At 40.1% G+C, this 21,136-nt stretch overlaps 1 protein-coding gene across 2 annotated transcripts; it reads left to right on the forward strand.

The window, feature by feature from the left end:
• The first annotated feature begins 1,911 nt into the window (after positions 1–1,911).
• Positions 1,912–15,927, forward strand: CCDC82 (coiled-coil domain containing 82). Of its 2 annotated transcripts, XM_084225305.1 has the most exons (8): positions 1,912–2,117; positions 2,245–2,814; positions 3,296–3,533; positions 4,713–4,805; positions 6,803–6,927; positions 7,481–7,651; positions 12,475–12,660; positions 13,217–15,927. In XM_084225305.1, exons 2-8 carry the CDS (start codon positions 2,266–2,268, stop codon positions 13,280–13,282), a joined length of 1,428 nt encoding a protein of 475 aa, XP_084081431.1. In that variant the 5' UTR covers positions 1,912–2,117; positions 2,245–2,265; the 3' UTR covers positions 13,283–15,927. The 2 variants fall into 2 exon arrangements, with proteins under 2 accessions (XP_084081431.1, XP_084081430.1); XM_084225304.1 differs by having other exon boundaries at positions 1,912–2,814.
• The last annotated feature ends 5,209 nt before the right edge of the window (positions 15,928–21,136 follow it).

A 21,136-nucleotide genomic window follows, 5' to 3' on the forward strand; every position in this document is an offset into this window, starting at 1 on the left:
TGAGAAATAATTGTCTTTTTATGATTTTCTCTCCTTATGGTTTTGTAAGCAGCTATTTTTAAAGAAATATATGGAAGCAATTACAAGATCTTGTTAAAAGAATACCAAAGTATATCAGCAGAATGAGTTCCAAGGTAACAGCAGTTTTCTGCCACAGACCAAGCATAGCAGAGAAAATTTAAGACATGAATCTTGTTATTAAAATGCATCTCTAAGCTTATTAGCTCTGAACAGGATCCAGCATCCTATTCAAAGATGCTTTATGCAGAAAACGAGCAGAAGCTCGTTATTATTCACAGAGCCATAGAATCGTTAAGGCTGGAAACGACCTTTAAGATAATCAAGCTCGACCACCAGCCCAGCACCACCACTATGTTCACCATTAAAACTGTGAAATACAAAGCTGTGTTTCGTGTCAGGTACAGACAGGCAATGTGTGTATTTGTGATTGCGATATGTGTGGGAACCAACCATGGGACAGCTGTGAATTCTAATAATAACTGAGGAAAGTAAAACATGGAAGAAGGCCTTTGAACCTATCTTTTGTTTGCAATTAACCTTGGTTGATTTAGGAGCATTTGAATTAAAGTGTTAAGGATGTTGCTTTTTGCTTGTAGTCAGGCCTTAAAGAGTGCTGCAATAATAACCTTTTGAAGTATAATTTTAGAATATTGCTTGTATCCTTGAAACTATAACTTTGGTATATATATATATAAAGGAAATATGCTTATCTCACGCCTTAACAAAACAGAGAAAAACAGCTTGAGAAAGAAAGATGAACATCATCTCAAGGATTGATCATTTTGACCAAAATTGATCATTTTGACATCACTGTTATGAGATTTATAGTCATTGTAATTAAAAAGGTGGACCCACATCTGGGGAGCTGGACTTCACCAGATGGGATTCATCTTTATTCTTGCGGAAAGCAGACCAACATCTTGGAAACTAGCACCACCATCTGAGGATCCTCCTTTTTGGGATGCATCCTGAAGAAAAACTAAATCACAATAGTGTATAGAATTGCGATGTAAAAATTGGAAATAGAAACTGCTGATGAGTAAAAAAATTGGAATAGAAACTGCTGAGAAAGCTTCTTAGTACCCCTATAACATCAGTGTGCAGTTGGAGGGAAAACTGCCTCCGCTGTACCCAGTGCTGTTTTGTTCATACTTTACCATATTAATTAATAAATTGATTGATGCTTGAATATTGGCCTAATCAAGCTTCTCATTTATAACAAAACCTGTCCTCAAGTGCTGTATCCACACGTCTTTTGAACGTTTCCAGGGATGGCGACTCCACCACTTCCCCGGGCAGCCTGTTCCAATGGTTAGCCATCCTTTCAGGGAAGAATTTTCTTCCTAATGCACAACTTAAACCTCCCCTGGCACAACTTGAGGCCATTTCCTCTTGTCCCATCCTTGCTACGCCCTCCTTTCAGGCAGTTGTAGGGAACCATAAGGCCTCCCCGAGCCCACTTTTCTGCAGGCCAGACACCTCAGCTCGCTCAGGCGCCCCTCACAAACCCACCCGCTCTGCTCCCACGGCTGCTGAGGAAGCTGCTGTGGCGGGGAGCGCCTCAGACCAGCGGCGGCCCCTGCCAGCCCCGCTGCGGAGGTACCGAGGACGGGCACAAACAATTAAACACCACAGGACAGCGCTGCCTGAGACCTCAGGGTGAGGCGCGGGCAGGGCCCGAGCCGGGACTCGAACCCGCTACCACCCCCTCTTCGGCAGGCTCTGCGCGCGAACTCCAGCAAAACCCTCCTCCGCGGCGTGACCGCACTTCCGTAAACATCGCGGCGGGATGAGTGACAGACGCGGCGGCCAATCGAGGCGCGCGGAGCGGAGGAGGGGGCGGGAGCCCGCGCTGGGCGGCTGAGGCGGCGCGCGGCGGGAAACGGCGGCGCGCGGGCTGGAGTGTGCTGAGGCTCGGGAACGGCCCCGAACGGCCCCGAACGGCTCCGGAGCCGGCCCTGGGAGCGGCAGCGGCGTCCCAGACCCGATCCCTTCCTCCGTGTAGCCACGCCGGGCGCTTCTGTGCGTCCTGAGTGACGTGTAGCCTTTGGAAAAGCTGCTGTGCGCGCTGAGTGCTGTTTGGTGCCGGTTTCCGCGTGAGTCTCTTAATGGTGCTGCTAAGTCATGAGCATGCGGAGCAAAATGTACTCTTTTTTTTATTTTTTTTTTTCCCTTTGAATAGCACAGTGTAGTAAGTGCTTTGTTCTGCCGGTTTATATTTAGGTGTGTTGCTACAGCTTTCCGATGGGGGTACAAACAGATACGAAAAGATACGAAACAAGAAATAAGACAGGCGGGACAGAGCTGGCATCACCCAGATCCCGAGTCGATTGGAGACGCACTAGGAGGGCGCTCATACTGCTGGACAGCAATGACGAATCCTCAGCCACCTCTGAGGAGGAGGAGTCTGCCACATCCGAAAGTGAAATAGATGAGAAAGATCCGACGGCTGTGGAGAGCAGTCCTGCGGATCAGCAGGAGAAAGACCGCGGTGGGGAAGTAGCAGAAGATGGTGACGATGAGTGCGTTGTGCCTGGGAAGCGCAAGAGGTTGAGCACCTCTGTCATGTACGACAGCGATGAAAGTGAGGGCAGTGACATACTTCTTAGAAAGGTTTCTGCCAAACGCCGCTGTATAATGGATGACGATGAGAGTTCTGAAGAACAGCAGCCTGATAAAACATGCCCTACAGAGAATGTTCCTGCTAGCAGGAAACAGAGAGTGCTTGAAAAATTGAAGGAACTTGTAAGACAGAGCACAGCTCGGAGATCCTGCAGCAGTGCAAATTGTGAGGTCAGGGTTTAATCTTTGAAATTTAATTGGAGGAAATAAAAAAAAAATAATCTCAGGAAAGGTTAAGAGGCACAAATCAGTTGGATTTTTTGGGTTTGAATGCATGACAAATTAGTAGTTCTGTAATATTTTAACAGTCACATTAACTGGATAACTATTGACTGCTGAAAATCTATCAAGTTATTTTTATCAGGAAGCAGAATACTTGCTGAAGTATTAGAATCTTAGAGTCAGTCTTATAGATCTGTTAGCTTAATTCCTAGAAATAGACTGAAGGGAGGTATGTGGAAATGGCTAATTTAAAGCTGAAAGTAATTGTTGTCTAGTACAGGATGATGTATATTTGGAAATTTGTGCTTTCTTGTTAACTGAACAAATGGTGTTATTAGATGGTCAAAAATCTTAGCTGGTGTATGTAGCATTTTGTCTGTGCAAATACTGAAAATTCTTGTGTTTGAAGTACTTTTTAAAATTTAATTAGGATTCTAATAGTGAAGCAGCAACAGAAGAGGAACCATTCTGTCAGTTGCCCCTCACACCATCAGCAGGCAGTGAAACTGATGGTGACAGCATGAAAGATTTCATAATAGAGGAAGAGGAAAACAGTGATGATGGTGATGACATTGACAACACAGAGCATGTGAAGAATGAAAATCAGCCACATCAAAAGCAACCAAATCCATCAAACAGCGAGCTGCTGGCACGCTACGTCCCACAGTGTAAGATCAAAATTAGTGATAATTTTTCACGTATAACTAGCTTGTAGTACTGTAATAAAAATTAATGGGCTGAATACAAATGCTAAGGAATAGGATATGGTATTTAAAAGCAGATACCTAAAAGCTTTCAATTTATTATGAAAGTATTCTGATTTCCACAGTAAACCTTCGCAGTCTTTAAATATCCTATTAAAGAGAGGGTATAAGTTGGAGGGGAGAAAGTGAAACCTTATTGCACAACTTTTTTTTCAGTTGTTCTGATTTAGGATGAAGTAGACTGCCCATGATGCATTCATTACTATGGAGACCTGAAGGCATCATCCTTCATCCTACAATTTTGTGGTTTATGCTAAGAGCAGCTATGTTAATCTGTCCAAATTCTGGTCTTGCTATCAGTCTGGGGCTTGGGATTTTATTTTTTGAATTTTTTTTGTTGGGTTTTTTTGTTTTGTTTTGTTTTGGGTTTTTTAATATATTTTTATTCTGTGGTGGTAAGACTTGGGACCAGAGGTCTAGAGGGGTTTCTGACTTCATTGGCCAATCTTGGCTGAATTACACAGAGCATGAAAACTCTTCAAGCTGTTCTTTTATGAAAACCAGTTTCTGGATGGAGCAGAGAGATTTGAAGAAGAACCTTATGCAAGTTATTTTCTTCCATATTTTGTTGTTCAGAAGTAGGTATGTGGTGACTGGACAGTCAGTGCTAGTTGTAGGTAGTCATAAGCATTTGTGGTATTTCTCCCCGCTGAAGACCTCAGCAGAATTGTATTTGAAAGAAAAAAAAATGAACACAACAAAACAAAGCGCAAGCAAAAAACCCATGACCACAACATAAGCTTGGTCTTCTCTGATTTTATATTATTTTCTCTGTTTGTAGAACTAATTCTTCACTTCTGTTAGTGTTTGTAGGTCTTACTGCAGACTCTTCTTGCTGGAAGCACATGGGACTTTAGAATGCTAAAATTCTGTAGGATCATTGGGATAAGAAGCACAATTTTAAGGCAAAATCCTGTGGGTGTATAAATTGTGCATTGAAATTATTTCTCAATCTATATTTAAATAAGTTTAAAATTATAAACTTACAATACTGAAGAAGAATTCTTCTTCTTATAGGACTTCTAATGTGACTTTTTTTTTCCCTTCTTTTGTTAAACTTTGGTTGTATTGCTTTCTTCCCAGTATCTCACTGTGATCATTATGTACACTTCAAAAGAATAGTGAAGGCTTTCCTCATAAATGCAATTGATGACACTTTTCTGAGCTCATTATATGGTAAGTAAATTTCATAAAATAATATATTAATGCATTTGAAATTATATAAAGCCATTTGTTCTAGGGAAGGGTGCTTCTCCTGATTGTAGAACTGAGGGTCCTGAAATCTGTGATTTTCCTGCTATATAACTTTGGTGGGGGAGAGCAGAGGGGAGTCAGTCTGAAAACGATACAGTAATCTTGGAAAAATGTGTAGACTTAATTCTTGAGCACAGAAGGCTTGAAATGCCTTCTTGAGATGTAGGAATGTGTTTCTGTGTTCCTAATCAGTAGTAGCCTTTCCAGCATGAAAACCAAATTACTTTCAAAGCAGATATCTCAATGAAAACATTGCAAGGTCAGCTAGTTTGTCAAAATCTCTTGTGCTTCACAGCTTTTTTTCTTAGGAATTTGATAGATAATAAATGCTTTTAGTTATGGAGATGACTCTATATCATATTTTTTCCCTTCTTTTTTTTTTAACACATCAGATAAATAAGCTTCAGCTGCAGTCAGTACTTGTCGTACTCTTTCTGAGGAAGTACTTTTTGGCATTTGGCCTAGTGGGGCTGAATAACAGCCTCATACATAGTTTCATAAGCCCTGTAAAGATGGGATTAAGGAGAGGGCTCTCGGTGTCAGATTATGGAAGGAATTAGTGAAATGCCAAGAGTGGAGGTTTTGGTGTCATCGGGAACTTAGAGGGAATGGAGAAACTGAAGTACTCCACAGACCTCAGAATAAAAGCTGTATACTCTTGGAGCTAAAACATGTCTTTCATCTACCACTGCTAGTTCTTTCAGGTGTTTGGTGTGTTTTGTTTCAACGAGTAAAAACAAGCCTTTGAAAAGTAATAAGTAAACACTGCCAGATTAATGTTGTAATAGCTTCCTTCTATTTCCAATGATATCTGCTCAATAAAATGTAGCAATTTACTGCCAAGTTGCTGGAAGTAAATGAGCTCTGCGGGTGAGCTGGAGGTTGTACGTGAACATTGTATGAACATAGCCTAGCATTACAGAAATGTATTTTTGTAAGGTAGAATGGGTTGTTCTGAGTTCATGGAAGTGAATCTCTTCATTAGTTTTGACTCAAGAGCAGCTGCTATAGTATTGGAGTTTACACTTGCTTTTTATTGGGAGGGATTTTGTTTTATGGTCTAGTACAGCCTCTTCAAGCTCATGCTGCAAATGTGTGTGTAAAGTGAATATGGAAAAACAGTTAATTGCAATTATGGTGGCTATAATGATAATTAACTATGTTTATATAGAAAGCTGGATAGCCAGTGGTCCTTCTCAGGTCTGCTTTTTTTTTAGATAACAGCTTTGCTAGAAGGTAGCTGAATTAAGTTTTATGTCTGTACATGCTGAGGTTCCAGGGCAGTGTGCATTGACCGCCATCTACGGAAGTCCTGTTTCCTGGAGTCCAGCATGTATTTGGGAAACAGCAATAGTGGTAGTTTTACTCATCCTCATGCTTTTTTATTTATTTTGCTTGAGTATTTGGAAGTACTTATGCTAACTCCAGGCATCTGACTGCGCTAGTGACGTAAAGGTCAGTTTCTCTGTGATTTTTATAAGTGACAAAGAGAGTTGTCAAAATTTCTGCTCAGAAGTAGCTCAGAGCAGTTTGTTTTTGTGGATTCCAACCACTTCCCTTATACATTTCAAACAACTTAAACAGGTTGGTTGAAAAGCACGACATTCCTCCACATGCTTCCTCCTTTTCTGTTGTTTTAAATAGGATTGAGTGAATGGATCTCCATTTAGGACGAGAGCTTTAGGCTTGATTGTGGAGTTTATTCTTGTAGCCATTTTAAATAATAAAATCCTTTAGCAAACTGCATGGATTGTGTGGATCACTTTTATGGGTAACGGTAGCAAATGTATTCAATAACAGTTTAGTAAAATCATTCGTAGTTCTTTGTATGCAGAAGCATAATGTCCTTGAAAATTTTATCTAAAGAGCTTGTACAACGTAGGGTGGTCAGCATATTAGTGATGATTCTCACTGAACAGATGGAACAAGACAAAAGAAGTATGCACAAGAGATGCTGCTCTCACTTCATTATTTGGACGACCGCTTCATTCAGCCTCGTCTTGAGAACCTAATCTGTAGAAGTCGCTGGAAGGATCGATACAAGGTATGTAGATTCTACTTTAAATGCTGAAATTCTCTGTAAAGGTGCAACAATCACTGTAATTATATTTCCTTTTTAATAGCAACTATTGTTCTTTAACTTAAATAATTTGTTTTGGTGCTTATATAAATATCAGAAATATTTTACATGTTGATAACTAGACAAACATTCAGGTAGCAGAACAGAATCTGTTCCCAGCTACCTGAATGTGTTTCTTGCAAACTTTAGCAGTTAACATTTGAGGATTTTTTTGTCACTTGCTAAACATTCTAACAAGATTTTTTCCTCCTCCCACAAGAAGGTAAACAGTATTTTCATCATGAACTTTCTACTGCTACAAAAAATACGTCAGTATAGAGCAATTAGTTGTTGTATGTATATTACTAGAAGAGAATTAGTGTCATGGGTGTGATGATTGAATGATCACTGTAATAATGAAATTTGGTTTCATTTCTCTTGGACTAATTTTTTGTGAGTACAGAGTACTCAGCAGCCTGTTAGTGGCATCGTTCAGTTTACAGAGGTTCTTCAATGTTATTTGGAATCTCTTTTTCAGGAGCGTGTGGATTGTTACCCAGATGTTCGCATAAGCTTGCAAAGTGCAGAAAATATGTCTTGTCAGGCCTGTGAGCTGAAGCGGTGGTGTAAGTTCATTGTGCTGCTCTCTGGAAGGCTTTATAATAGTAAAACTTTGGAAGTGGATGACTTCATGTCAGATGATAAACAGGTAATTACAAACCAGCACTATATTTTAAAGTTTTATTTTTAAGTTTTTCTTCTATCAAGAAAATAAATCAGATGTTTTTCTGTGACCTTTGGTTTTGTCTGCATCACAATGACCCTTGTGCTGTTTCCTCCCCGCATCTACCCCTTAATGAAAAAGCCCTTCCTTTACCTTTGTGTGTGCCTATAATGCCCTTAAGACTTTCCCAGCGGGAATCTTGCATTGATTGGTGGTCAAAAATGTTGTAAAAGTAACTTTCTGTAAGATGGACAATCATTGCCATTGAATGATTGTGCTTTCTATTTTGGTGCAGGTAAGGTTTGTTCAACATTGGGTCTCTAGGCTTACTAATTCTGTGCCTGCTCTGCCTCTAGCACTTGGTGAGTCCATGTGCACTCCAAAAGTTCTTGTTTGCTCTAGGTTCAAACCCTGAGTGCAATGGTCATTCTAGCAGTCCACGTGTGACCTTGTCAAAATTTATTGCTTCATTCTTCAGATGTTTTTCCCACATCTGCTCTTTCCCACATAGCTATTCACTCAGAACAAATTATCCTGGCATCTCAGATGCATCAGAATTACTTGTCCAAACTAGAGAACACTTCCATTTAGGTAGTCTTGCATCTATTTCTCCCTCAGTTGTCACTTGTAGAACATATTGGATTAGATTTTTTTTTTTTTAAACTAAAAGGCATCTTTCATATTGTTACATAATGTTCCATTAAGCAGTCATTTTAGGTGATTTAATAAGTCACCTAAAATAATTTAATAATAGCCTAATACAATTTTATTTCGTAGCTGAGCCTTTTGAAAACCTTGACTCTCAAGAACCTGTGTGTTTCTAATATTTAGAGATCTTCCCTTCAAAATTACAGCTCCACATAAGTGTTATGATTTTTAGGTATGCATATGACTTCAGTGATGCAATTCATGACTTCTTATGATAAATTCAAAGCACTTGATTTGTCAAGAATAAAATATTGCTACAGTTGTTTTTCCAAGCTGATATCCAAGTTTCTTCCCTTTCAGGAGACACACATGGTATTTTATTTGTGAGTGTAAAAGAATTTTTGAACACAGCTGAAGTTCCTTACAGTATTTGTTGAAAATAAAAAAGTTTCAGAAACAGGGGGTTTTTAGGTATATTTGGTAATGAGGTATAATGAGATTCCTTAAGTAAAAATAAAGTGAAGCCCTTGTCAAACAGGAAGTATACCCTACTGAAGCTCAAACCTGTATTGTTTGGGTGTTTGCAAATTCTTTAACTTACAGATTTGAGAGCTGTCAGCATGATTATCATTTTGTCATTATACAAGCTCTGCATGTAATGCAGGAGCTTGAAAATCTGTGACAGAGTTTTTCTTATATTACAGACCCTTCTGAGCAGCAGTTGCTGATATTCTGTTTTGAAAAATATGTATGTGCATGATAGTCAAGAAATCTAGGCTTTTCCAGCAATGCTTTTCCCCTTTTTAATCCTGTTTATTGGAGGAAAACAGTAAGTCCTCTGCAATCATCCCAGCACTGATACTGCAGTCTGTCACAGGCATTCTTTCTTAAATCATTAATTTAAAATTACTGTTTTTCATGGGAAGCGTGTGCCTTACCTAACCAGAAATAATTAGTGAACTAGCAGAAGAATTTAATTTTTACCTAACTTTCAGCTTAACTGTGGAAATAACAGTAGCAGTTCCCACGCTGCTGACCAAATGTTGTGCTGCATAAAGTGTTGGCTATTTTTCACTTTGGAAAAAACTTGAAATATCCTATGGAATACTGAATTAACTTGCTAGTTCATTTTTGTCCTCTTCGGCTTAGCAGTACAAAATGAGAGCTTTTTTTACCCTGTGTACACCAGCATCTGGGGATGTCTGCTATGTGCCTGCTCAGTATAGCTCAGTGGCTGTTAAGGAGGCTCAGGAGAGAGAGTAATTGAGCACATTTTTAATAGTGTCTTGTATCTTGTAATGCAACATTTGTGTTCTTATGGTGACCTGCAGTTTAGATTGCTAAAAGTACTGTTCTCAAGTTGTCTTTAAAGCTCTGCTGGCAATGCATTGAGCAACTTGTCCTGCCAATTTAGAAAAAAATATAAAAGACAAGGAGGCTCACGGAGCTGCATAAAACTGCCATTTCACAAGCCTAATTGACTAATAGAGAAGGCAGTTCAGCACTGACAGATCAAATTGAATGGAAACACATAGTTGGACTATTTTCTATGGATTTGTTTGAAAATACCCGAGAAAAGTGGATGTGAAGAGAACAAAAACAGACCTCCAACCTCCTTCTTCTGCATGAAACTTTCCTTTTCTCTCATCTCCAAAGTATTCTGCTTTGCCAGTAGAAAGAGAAGAGAAACAGCTGTTCCAATTTTGCTTAGGCTTGCAGTGATTGTTCACTGTTTAGGTGCCAATTCTCATTTCCCCCTGATCAGGGAGAATCACAAGGTTTAGAGATATAAGTGTCCGCCATACTTCCTTGCTCCTTATGTCACCTGGATTATAAACTGTTTTCTACTCTTAGTTTTGGTGTTCTCTTTATAAACATGCTTAGAGGACATGGATTCAGTCACTACATGTTGTGCTATTGTCCAACCATGCTCCTACATTCTTTACAAAGTGATTTAACACAACTTTGGCTGATAGGGCCAGCTTTAGTAGATAAGTTAAGCATTAACACAGAGCAACTCAGAGGGGAAAAAATTAGAGTACAGTACTGAGATTCTTTCCAAAGCTGCATTCTGAAATAGCATTGTATTTTTAGACTATCTTTCTTGCTTAAAAACACAATACATGGTTACATTTATACGATATTTAGCTATTTGCCTTTGGCATTTCTCCACGTCACACATAAATAAGCTATGAAACTCACTGCCACAGGATATTTTGGAAGGGAAAATAGTATTGGGTACCAAAACAAAGTAGACAGGTTCTTGGGGAAGGTTCTTTCACACTATGGAACATGATATTTGGGAGGATACAGATGATCTTAACTCTTGACTGCCAGAAAATGTGCAGTAGTCTTATCATCATTCTAATGTTTGTGCTGGATCTTATACTAGCTTCCTACATATCTCCTGCTAGCTGTTGTCACAAGGGAGAAAACTGGGCCACCAGTTTGATGTAAGATGGTATCTCCTATTTTATATCACATAATGTTCCAAATGCCACACCTCATTACTTGGGATGCTGAAAAGTTGTGCAATGCTGTACAAAACACTGGCAGTTCAATTCTTCATTGCTGCAGTATTTGAAATGGTGCTTCTGGAAATTTGAATTAATCAAGGCTCAGCATTAGTTGGTAGGTGTTGCACTTCAGAAGCGTCTGCAGCACCAGACAAGCCTTAGTTTTTCAGTTTTGGGGATACTAGAAAATGGAGCTGTATATAGGTACAACATTTACATGATCAGTAAAGACTTAAAACATAGTAATAGGCATTTTTATCTCAAAATGTTTAAAATTTCAGTTACTAACAATTTACTGTAGGTCAGATCAAAAGTTCTTTTAAGTGAGTGTGTCTCTTTTGACTTAACTGATACTATGCCTGGTGATATCCACTGAGCTGCTGATTAATATGTTTAGGAAATTAAGATATATTCATATAGTTAAGAGAATATATAACTAACACATACAAATTCCATTTACATAATCTTTAAAATACACTTTTCTGTTACTTTCATTGTCAGCAGATAGAGATAGTGTGCTAGGTTGCACAAGTAGATCAGGTGGTCTGGAAAACTGCTCACAGATGCAAACATTTGGTCATGCATTCAGAAAAGCTCCCTGAAAATGTAAGTTAAAGGCATTAATTGAAGCTTAACCTGCTTGTAGTTTGAGAGTATTCAGATTATTAGCAATAAAAGGTATCACTTCTGTGGCTCAGAAGAAATAGTCTTGCAACTTAAAATTAAAATTGATTCTTATAAATATATATATATCTATATCTGCACATACAGTAAAAGCAACAATGCAATTGTAGGTAGATTGCATTACTAATGCAGAGAACTTTAACCATTTACATATTTGTTATGGAAAGGTGTGACAAGACATCAGTCCAAAACTGGCTCATTTTACCATTTGATTACCTATAAATACTGCTCTGAAAAAAACTGTGAAATTAGTCAGTTCCATCTTTTCTGCATGGAAATCATAGAGGTAAAACTGGTAATAACTGGGAGATGCAGAGGCTTTATTATCTGTACCATCATATCTCAGCTATTCCTCCCAAACAGTTGCCAATTAATGTTTGTATTGTATAAAGCTTCAAGTTCAGATTTCATTTCTTTGAAATTCAGCCTCTCCATTTATTAAGTAAGTGCTGTGAGGTGTATGCCTATATGTGTTTATATGTACTTCTTGAAGAAACACTGAATATTTTTCAGTTTACAAAATGTTAAATCTGGTATTCCTTCTCCCTAGGAAGTACTTACATATTAAGCAAAAGTAAGCAAATAATTCCTCTTCCTCTGCTTTCACAATATGATGGTTGTCTAAAGTGTTGGTGATTTTGTAACAAAGTTCCACTGGGAGATAGGAAAGATACAACCAATTACAAACATAATTGTGTTTGCAAGAAGACAGCACTGATAAGCTGCCATTGCTTGGACTTGCTGGCTGCCTGCTTGCTCGAAAATCTTTCTGCTGTGGCTGTGAAAATTACATGGGTTTGTGCTAATTTTATGCATGTGGTGTCATTCTGTTTATTTCGTTATTCCAAACAATTTCCTGGACTGACTGGTTAAATCTTATTAGATTAGCCCACCAATTCTGTATATTGTAAAGATAATCATGGTTCTATCCAAAGGAATAATTTGTTCACTCTGGTTTAGGTTTTGAAGGTTGGTACGGTGTGTGCAAATCGTACAAGAGTTTATCATAACTTGAAACACTTCAAGTACAAGTTATACATGAATTGCAGCTCCATTGTTGAATCAGATGGTGTTGAGGATGAACCAGTCAAAGACACTGTAGAGCGGCTTTTCAGCCACTTGGAAGAGACTGGATGGATTCAGAAGGTATGACTGGGTTATTCCCTGTATTCTTTTCTGAGCAGATGAAAGTAAGTTCAGATAAAATGTCTGATTTAATGGATCAGTTCTGAGTTACCATTCATCAATAATACAACCCAGCTCAACCATTCCCCCGTTTCTGCTGACCCAGTGTTTCAAGTAGTGGTCTGCTGCTGTGCTCACACAGAGTTTCTATCAGCTTTTGACATGAAGTTTTTTGACAGCTGCATGATCTCCGGGCTGTGGTGGGCAGACCCCTGTTTCATTTAAAAGCAGCAACATAACAAACTTGACCTGTAACTTGGGAAGATGGGAAAGATGTACATGAGGCACAGAATTGTATTTTACAATTCTGTTTACACTGAAGAACTTTTAATTGTTCAGTACCTCTTTATGAACAATTTTAAGACAATTTGTAGTACAATTACATTTAGTGTGCTTTTAGATGTAGCCTCTAAATTGTTATTGGCATACTTGGTCATGTGTTGAACAAGAAAAGCAGTCTTTACATAATACAGTTACTAAATATGGATAAATTATACAAATTTTATTTCATTCACAGAGATACAATGATCTTGAAGATTACCTGGAAGATGCAGACAATTTCCAAGAAGAAAAAATTGATTAAGAGGTCATATAGCTCTTTGAAAGACATCTTTAAAAATGTGAATGACCTACTTCATCTGCATGCACTTTATCTCTGCCTGGACTTCAAAATTTCTATGTAGGCTGTTACACGTAAATTCATATGCCTTTAAATTACTGTTTGATTATGTGCTCTTTTTTTTCTCATCTGTTTCAATAGAAATCCAAAGTTTTACCAAATCAGTCCTTCCAGTCTTACGGCATTAATTAATCACTTTAAGTTTTCTACTGTTAGAAATATCAGTTCAATATCTTATTTACTTGTGAAATAAAACTTCCACCTATTCAGATTGAGCTGCATTGTAGATAACACAGGAGATGCTGAGATCTTTTGAAGTGGGTATATTTGGAAAGGTAAGGCTTTGTTATACCAGAACTTAGGACTTGCATCTTACTTTCCTTTATTGCTCATTAGGTGCAAGGAAGTCCAGTCAGTTAAAATGTTAGTTACAACAAACAGGACCCAAATGCAAATATCTATTTCTCCTCTGAGGAATCAGTATAGACAGTTGCAAGGCAACAGAGGAAATATTCTGCAGTCCTGACTGCATTTGCAGCACAGTAGTCATTCCTCTCTTGAGAAAGTAGGTGATGAGTCACAGTATGGGCGTCATACAGACTGAGTCTGGCTTAGCCATTTAAATGAACACATGGGCCCACATTGCTGTCTCTGATAAGTAGCTGGGGCAATTTACTGAGATTTTAAACATCGGGTTACATTGTGCAAACATAATGGCAGCAGCTTGGAGTAACTGCAGTCCTAAGTGAATGGGTTAATATGCCCAAGCAAGATAAGCAAAATTCTTCTAGTGTAACTTAAGAGAAAGTAGGAGTTAGTCAGAAACAGGATGCATGGCTTACCAGAATTGCATGAAACCCAAATCAGAGTAGATTTTCAAGGATTTTGGAAGGGTTAAGTATGGTACTGCCCATTCTGAAAAATTGCACAAGAACTGTGAATGTGTACTCACAGTCCAGAAAGCCAGCTGTGTCCTGGGCTGCATCCAAAACAGCATGGCCAGCAGACTGAGAGAGGTGATTCTGCCCCTCTGCTCTTATGAAACCCTACCTGGAATGCTTCACCAGCTCTAGGGTCCTGGCACAGGAAAGACAGGACATGCTGGAGCAAGTCCAGAGGAGGGTCACTAAGTTGATCAGAGGGCTGACTGTAGATAACCTGAGAGAGTTGGGGTTGTTCAGTCTGGAGAAGGGAAGACTCTGGGGCACCATATTGCAACCTTTAAGTATTTAAAGGGGGCCTACAAAGAAGATGGAGAAAGACTAATACTTTATACCAAGGCCTGTAGTGAGAGGACAACAGGTTTTGAACTCAAAGAAGGTAGGTATAGATGGATATAGAGGAAAAAAATTTTACTGTGAGGTTGGTGAGGCACTGGCACAGGTTGCCCAGAGAAGGTGTGAATACCCCACCCCTGGAAGGGTGTTAAGGTTAGGTCAGGCTAGGACTTTGAAAAACCTGGTATACTGGAAGATATTCCTGGCCATTATGATCCTTAAAGGTCCCTTCCCACCCAAATTATTCAGTGTTTCTCTCCCTGTATTTTGGGCTGCATATAAAAAGAATCAGATATAGCCTAAGATAAAATTAAGGGCACAGCATTTTGAATCCTACATCTTGCTGTATTGCACGTACTCTATTAGTCTTTTGTGGCTGAACTACTTGGTGAAAGATACTGTTAACACTCTGAATCCTTTTAGCATGTTATTCTCTCAGCAGCAAAACTAATGGAATCTGATTTCTCATAGATTTGTCCATAAGAAGTCACCACATTTATTTTGCCACTTTACTGGGAACAGATATCCAGATTGAGTAGGCAACTGCTGCCAGATGTATTGCTTAACAATGAACATCTGCTGCCTTTTTACATAGAGACTCTACCTTAGATTTATCATTCACTACTCTTTTTCTAGCAATCACTGTAAGAAATTAGCTGCTTTTACTTTTTTAAGGACTTGAAATTCAGCAATGTTTTAAATGCTATTAGGCTGAGTTAGTAGCATCAGTACTCCTTTGTACCACATACAGACACAAGATGTAGAAAACCAAGATGAAAATTCCCAGTAAACAGATTGAGACTTGCTCTGAAGTAAACTTATGTTGAAGGTATTCTTTCCATACCTTATCTGTGAGTTAGGCACATAAAAATCTAAGGTTTGGTATGTCTTATATCTATCTCCCTGGTTACCAAAGCTGAAGGTTTCTATTCCTTCTCCTCTCTCATCTCTGTTCTTCTGGGAATATTGGTGGGATCACACCCATCAACTTAAAAGTACTCAGGAATCCATCTTGAATATATCCCTTTTAGTTATTGATACCTCACTTCTTTCTGTTAACAAAATCTCTGTATAGTTTGGTTCGCTTCTCTGGAACATAATATACATTTGGTGTACCTTTATTCTTACAAAGGAAAACCATTATGAAATGAGTTCTGTACCATGTAATGGAATATGTCCTCTTAGAGCCTTCCTGACTGGTTCTAATTTTTGCTACTGTGTGAATGTTCTGAACACTCTCAAGACTATGACTTTGCTTTAAAATTTTGTTGTCAAAATGAATGGTTGATCTCTCATTTTGCTACATGAAAACAATTCACTACCGAAATAAAGAATAAGTTTGTGAAACTCTGGCTTGCTGATTACATGTAGGTAATATTTCAGAAATACATGAAGTTTGATTGGAAATTGAATTGGTCCATTCTGCTCATTTTTTGATATCCCAGACTTGTTTCTCACTCTTGTTTATTCACCTAAAAAGCTTGTGCTATCTACAGCTTTTTTTTTCCAGATCATTGTTTTTTGTGTTGCTAGCAGGCATACAAAAGTATTCTGATGGAGCTTATAGGTAGAAGGTGCTTCCATAGGTTTACTGGTCTTGGCTGTGGTGTCACCAGGGGGACTAAAAATATGCTGTAAATTGAAAGCACTCATTTCTGTCTCAGTAAGAAGCAGATATTTGATTTGGCAGGAGCTGATGTTTTTGTGTGTATTGTGTCTCTTAAACTCTGATATTCACCTCACTGCGATGGGAGGAAGTGATAATACTTTTGTGGCTGTTGTTCTATCTAAAGTGTTTCAAAAAGACAGCAAATATGATGTGTCATTACATCACTTTTACATTTGTCTTCACCACAGGAAGTTTAAAAATTCTTTAGAAGAGTAAATATGCAAAAATTTAAATCAAATTTTCCAGGTCTGTCTGCAAATGCTAGTACAGCAGGAAGCACAAAGTCTCTTACCCCTGAGACTTTCTATATATAGAATCAATCAGTAAGAATATTTCTAGCAGGAAAAAAAAATGTGCGAATACCTAATGATGGGAGAAGTTAGAAATCTGACCAGTCTTTCATGCTTTTTTTCCACATCAGGGAAGCTGAATGGAGTTAGGAGGTGAGAGAAGAAAATGATTGTTCCAGTAGGACATTTTAAATTGTTTTTAGTGTTAATTTTTGGAGCAGTAGCTCTAATTAAGATAAAGTACCTGTCTTAATGGAACAATGAAGAGAGCTCAGTATGCGAATAGACTTTGCACGGGTGATTAATGATCATACTTGGAAATTACTTTAGTTCCTGTAATGTTTTGATAATCTGCTCCAGTTTAAGTTCTGTAACTAGAGACGGTGATAATGATGAAGTTCACACAAGGTATTTATGCACAGGATCGGGCTGACTAACACGATGTACTTCTGGGACAGGAGGTTCTCTTTGGTCTGTATTCTGTCCAGTTCTTGCAGTGAAGTATGAAAAGAAACAAGTTTTCTCCATCCGTGTCCTTCAGTTTTTGGAAAGAAAGTTGTTTGCTAATAGTAGGTAGCTGTTACTGCCACTTTTTCAACAGTGAAGGCTTCTCCTGTTTCCAAAAAGCAGCTATTTTTAGCACTACAGCAGGCAATTACAGACTATTCCCATGCTTAACTCCTCTAGTTTACATTTATTTGGATAAATAAAGACTTCTAGTTTTATCTGTTTTTAAGTCTGTCTGGATTAACAGAGTGGGCTAGTGTGCATGTGTGCTACACTAACACTTGTAAATACAATACCATTCCAAGAGAAATATCCAGCACACATGAAGTAGACTTTAAAAAGTTGCCTTTCTGTTTCTGCTTTGAGAAGAAAAATACCAATTTCTAATCTGACTTCAGAGATTAGACAAAAGAATGTAAAAAAGTATAATCTAGCAGCCAAAGAGTAATATGAGAAATATGTTAAAATTATATTAAAAGAACCTGATAATAACCCTGTCAGTGGCTCCACTTCCCTGAATAGTTGATGTGAACTTTGGTAATTGTCTAGCCAGTAAGTGGTGGCATGAGATTGTTCGGGGTTTCTTCCCCTATTGTTTATTAAATAAGATATGAACACATTTTCCTTGGATTAATAAATATTAGTTAAAAAATAAAAACAAAACCAAACAAAAACCCCAAACCAAACAGAAATGCTCTGTTCAAGATTTCTTACTTCACAGTTGAAATAAAGCAGCAATTGCAAGCACCTTGTGCCCAAAATTTAAAGACAAGAAAACTGACTCAGGTCCAGACTCTGCTTCAAAGGTTCAAAATTAAACAATTTGCCAGGTGAGCAGCATTGTACATGAGCCTCGCAGGGAATACCCCCGGAAATCAAAATGGCAAAGGGCAAAGAACCCTCACTGAAAAGTAAATAATGGAAATGGCTCAAAATTCAGCACTCCGAGTTCAGAAAGTCCTCTGTAGGATTGATATTAAGTACATGCCGTTCCAAGTGGAGTTAATGTAACTTTGAAGAAATTTGATATGTGATTTCTAAACACATGAACGAGGCTTGTGCTAAGACTCAAGCATGCACTCAAGATTTTAGGCAACACAGGTTCAGCACAGTCTTTTTGTTCCATTTTTGGAAAGTTATTAGCATGATGGGATGTCTATGGTGGGAATTCCTGGCTGTGAACCCAGCACAAATAAGTGCTTTTCTCATCTGGAGGGGGCTGCTGCTTTGGGAAACTCAGAGCTTCAACAGCAGTAGGGAATTCAAACAGAAAAAATGATCAAGCATGACAGTTGATATGAGATTACAATGTCAGGTGGAAAAAGGTCACAAATTAGTGTCAACAGAAGGAATAAAGTAATTAATTGTCCAAGGACCTGTTAGGTTGTTTTATCCTGAGTGTGTTTATGAGAATGCCACTAATCGCAAGGGATGTTACAACGTGTTAAGAACCGTTTGCTTTTAAGAAAATCGACAACCGACCAGTCCAAAACTGATGGCAGTATCCAGGGGTTGGTGACATTCGCCAGGGTCTTCTGAACAAAACTTTGAAAGCCGAGGGATGGCTGTGGGGTATTTCCTGCTCGGAAACACCAGGGGCAGCATTTGCTGCGGATTGAGAGAGCGGGACTCGCAGCGCAGCCCCGCAGCCGGCTGCCTCTCGCCTTGCTAGGGAGAGATCAAACCGCAAACCGAACTCTCGAGATGCTGCTGGGCAAAAAGCGCATCTTAAACGTCTCAAGTTATAATTTAAAAAAAAAAAAAATCTTTGTTTGGAAAGATCACTCTCTGAGTTCTACTAAGTCTTGTAAGAGAGAGAGAGAGAGAATTCCTTCAGCTGTCTTGGTAGCTTCCGGAGCAGCACCATGGATTTCATATTCCCACAGCCACTTTGAAAAACACAGCTAAGCCATCATTTAAAACACTCTCACTTATTCTCCATGAGATTCGTGTGTTACTGTGTCACATGTGTTCTGTGACTGACCCCCTTAAGCACGGCAATGACATCTGAGCAGTACAGAACAAATATAAGCCCAAGTAAGGCCTGAAGCAAAAGTAACATTGTCTAGTATTTTACAAATATTATAATTTCATTTTATTTTCCAGCTGTGCCAACCCACTGTTCTCAACAGATTCAAGCTACTGTTAAATATCAAATCATAACCCACTCTTCCTCAGTTGTTCAAGGTTAAACAACAACAAAAAACTCTTTTTCCTGTTAGCAGTAATGCCTTCCTCTGAAGGCAGCACAGCCCCAAACCCTCTCCCACAGACCTTATCCCTCAGCAAAGTCTCAAAGCATTTGCTGAGACAAACATGGGGCTGAACGTGCTGGAGGCTCTGGCTGGTGCTCACCAAGCCAGAACCTGGAAACCCACATCTTGCAATAAACCTTCATGTTTGTTGCTGCATGAAGGAGATGGGGGTCATGAAAGTGGGGGGTTTTATATTTCCCATATGTCTAATGCTGCATATCTTTTATATTCTGGGGGATTTTCCAGGAATGTGTCACTTCATCACTGTCATTCAAAGTATTTATTTGCATGACCTTGGAAGGGGATAAAAAACACCTGAGAGGGTTATTGTCAGCTCCTCCTCATCCTCAGCTTAATGGTCTCAGTATGCTGAGATGAAATTTGTGTATGTTTCTGACTGGACCCGTTGCAGAACTGAAAGAGAATGCACCCATCTACTCAGGGCTGTACAGTCCCAAAAGACATTGGAGGTTTTCCATCAGGGATGTGTCTCTGCGTGCTTGGGGGCCATTTTTATTCCCAGAGGTATTTGGGAATTTGGCTAATGCAGCCACAGTAGTACAAAAGCATATTGCTTTAATAAAGCCGGCCAGCTCCCAGCTATTTCTGCATCCTCCTTTACAGCTCACCTACAACAACACGCAGAACCTGACGGCTGCCAGTTGCAGCAAGGCCAGTTCCAGAGGCCAGATCTCGCAGTCTAAAATTGCCCTGCTCTTAACAGAGGAGCCGGGCGAGAGAAGCACTAAGCCTGCGGCTTTCCCGGGGAGAAACCACAGTGTAGGCGCTACGTGACTTGCCCCGGACACCCAAGAAGCTCCTGTCAGCGCGCGGAGCTCCCACATCCCGAGCCTGATCTCGTGTCGTGCACTCGTCCCGTGCATGCGAGCGCCCTAGAACGCACTGCTTGTTTTTATACCGCCTGTTCCAGAGAAATCCAGCTGGTAGAGGAGCGCAGCGCCGTGATTTATTTGAGAACTCTCTCGTACTCGCCTGAAGGTCTCGCTGCCGGGGGAGGAGGGAGAGCGCGGGAGGCTGCGCTCCTCGGCAGCGGCTCCGAGCCCGGCCCGGCATCCAGGTAGAGGGCGAGGAGGGGAGCGGGGATTTCCTTGGCTTCCTCCCATGCACATACCTCCCGGGGAGCGGCAGCCCGACTCCCCTCGGCGGCCGCTGGGAGGCTCCGCGCCTCGCCCCGGCCTCCCGGGCGCCGCGTCCCCGGCCGCGCTCTCTGTCGGTGACACCCGCCTCCCGCCCCCGCTCCGCTCCGCTCCACGCTGCTCCGCTCCGCTCCGCGCCGCGCCGCACGGAGGGGCCGCGGGCAGCTCCGGCACCGGCAGCGCCGACAGCCTACCGGCAAACACCCGCCCGCCGGCGCGGGCATGGAATATACAATAGCACAAAGGAAAAGTGGCTGCTGGACTGTTCTGGGGGCAAAATGCTGGAAGTTTGTAAGTGCAACTCTCCGTTTGTAATTACTGTCTGAAGAGGGGCTGGGTTGCTTGTTTGGGATTTTTTTTTCCCTCTTCCCCTTCTCCCCCCTCCTCCGTGCTTTTCTTGAAACTGTACTTGAAACTGTTCGATATCTGGGAGTAAAAGGGAAAGTACGCGAGAGGACTTGTGTCCGTAGCTTGCTGCTTAATACTAAGGGGGGAGATGAGCACTGAAAGCAATACCGATTTATCCAGTGGCTGAATTAAGTGAAGGCGAAGCGTGGCTTGGAAGTCCACTGACTGACATTGTTCCGGACCGGGGGATCTATCTCTCTGATTTTTAGAGGAACTACAGTTTAGCGGCAGCCAGCCGGACACAGTCACCACGCC

This window comes from Fringilla coelebs (genome assembly GCF_963513975.1).
Source record: "Fringilla coelebs genome assembly, chromosome: 2".
Lineage (NCBI taxonomy): Eukaryota > Metazoa > Chordata > Aves > Passeriformes > Fringillidae > Fringilla > Fringilla coelebs.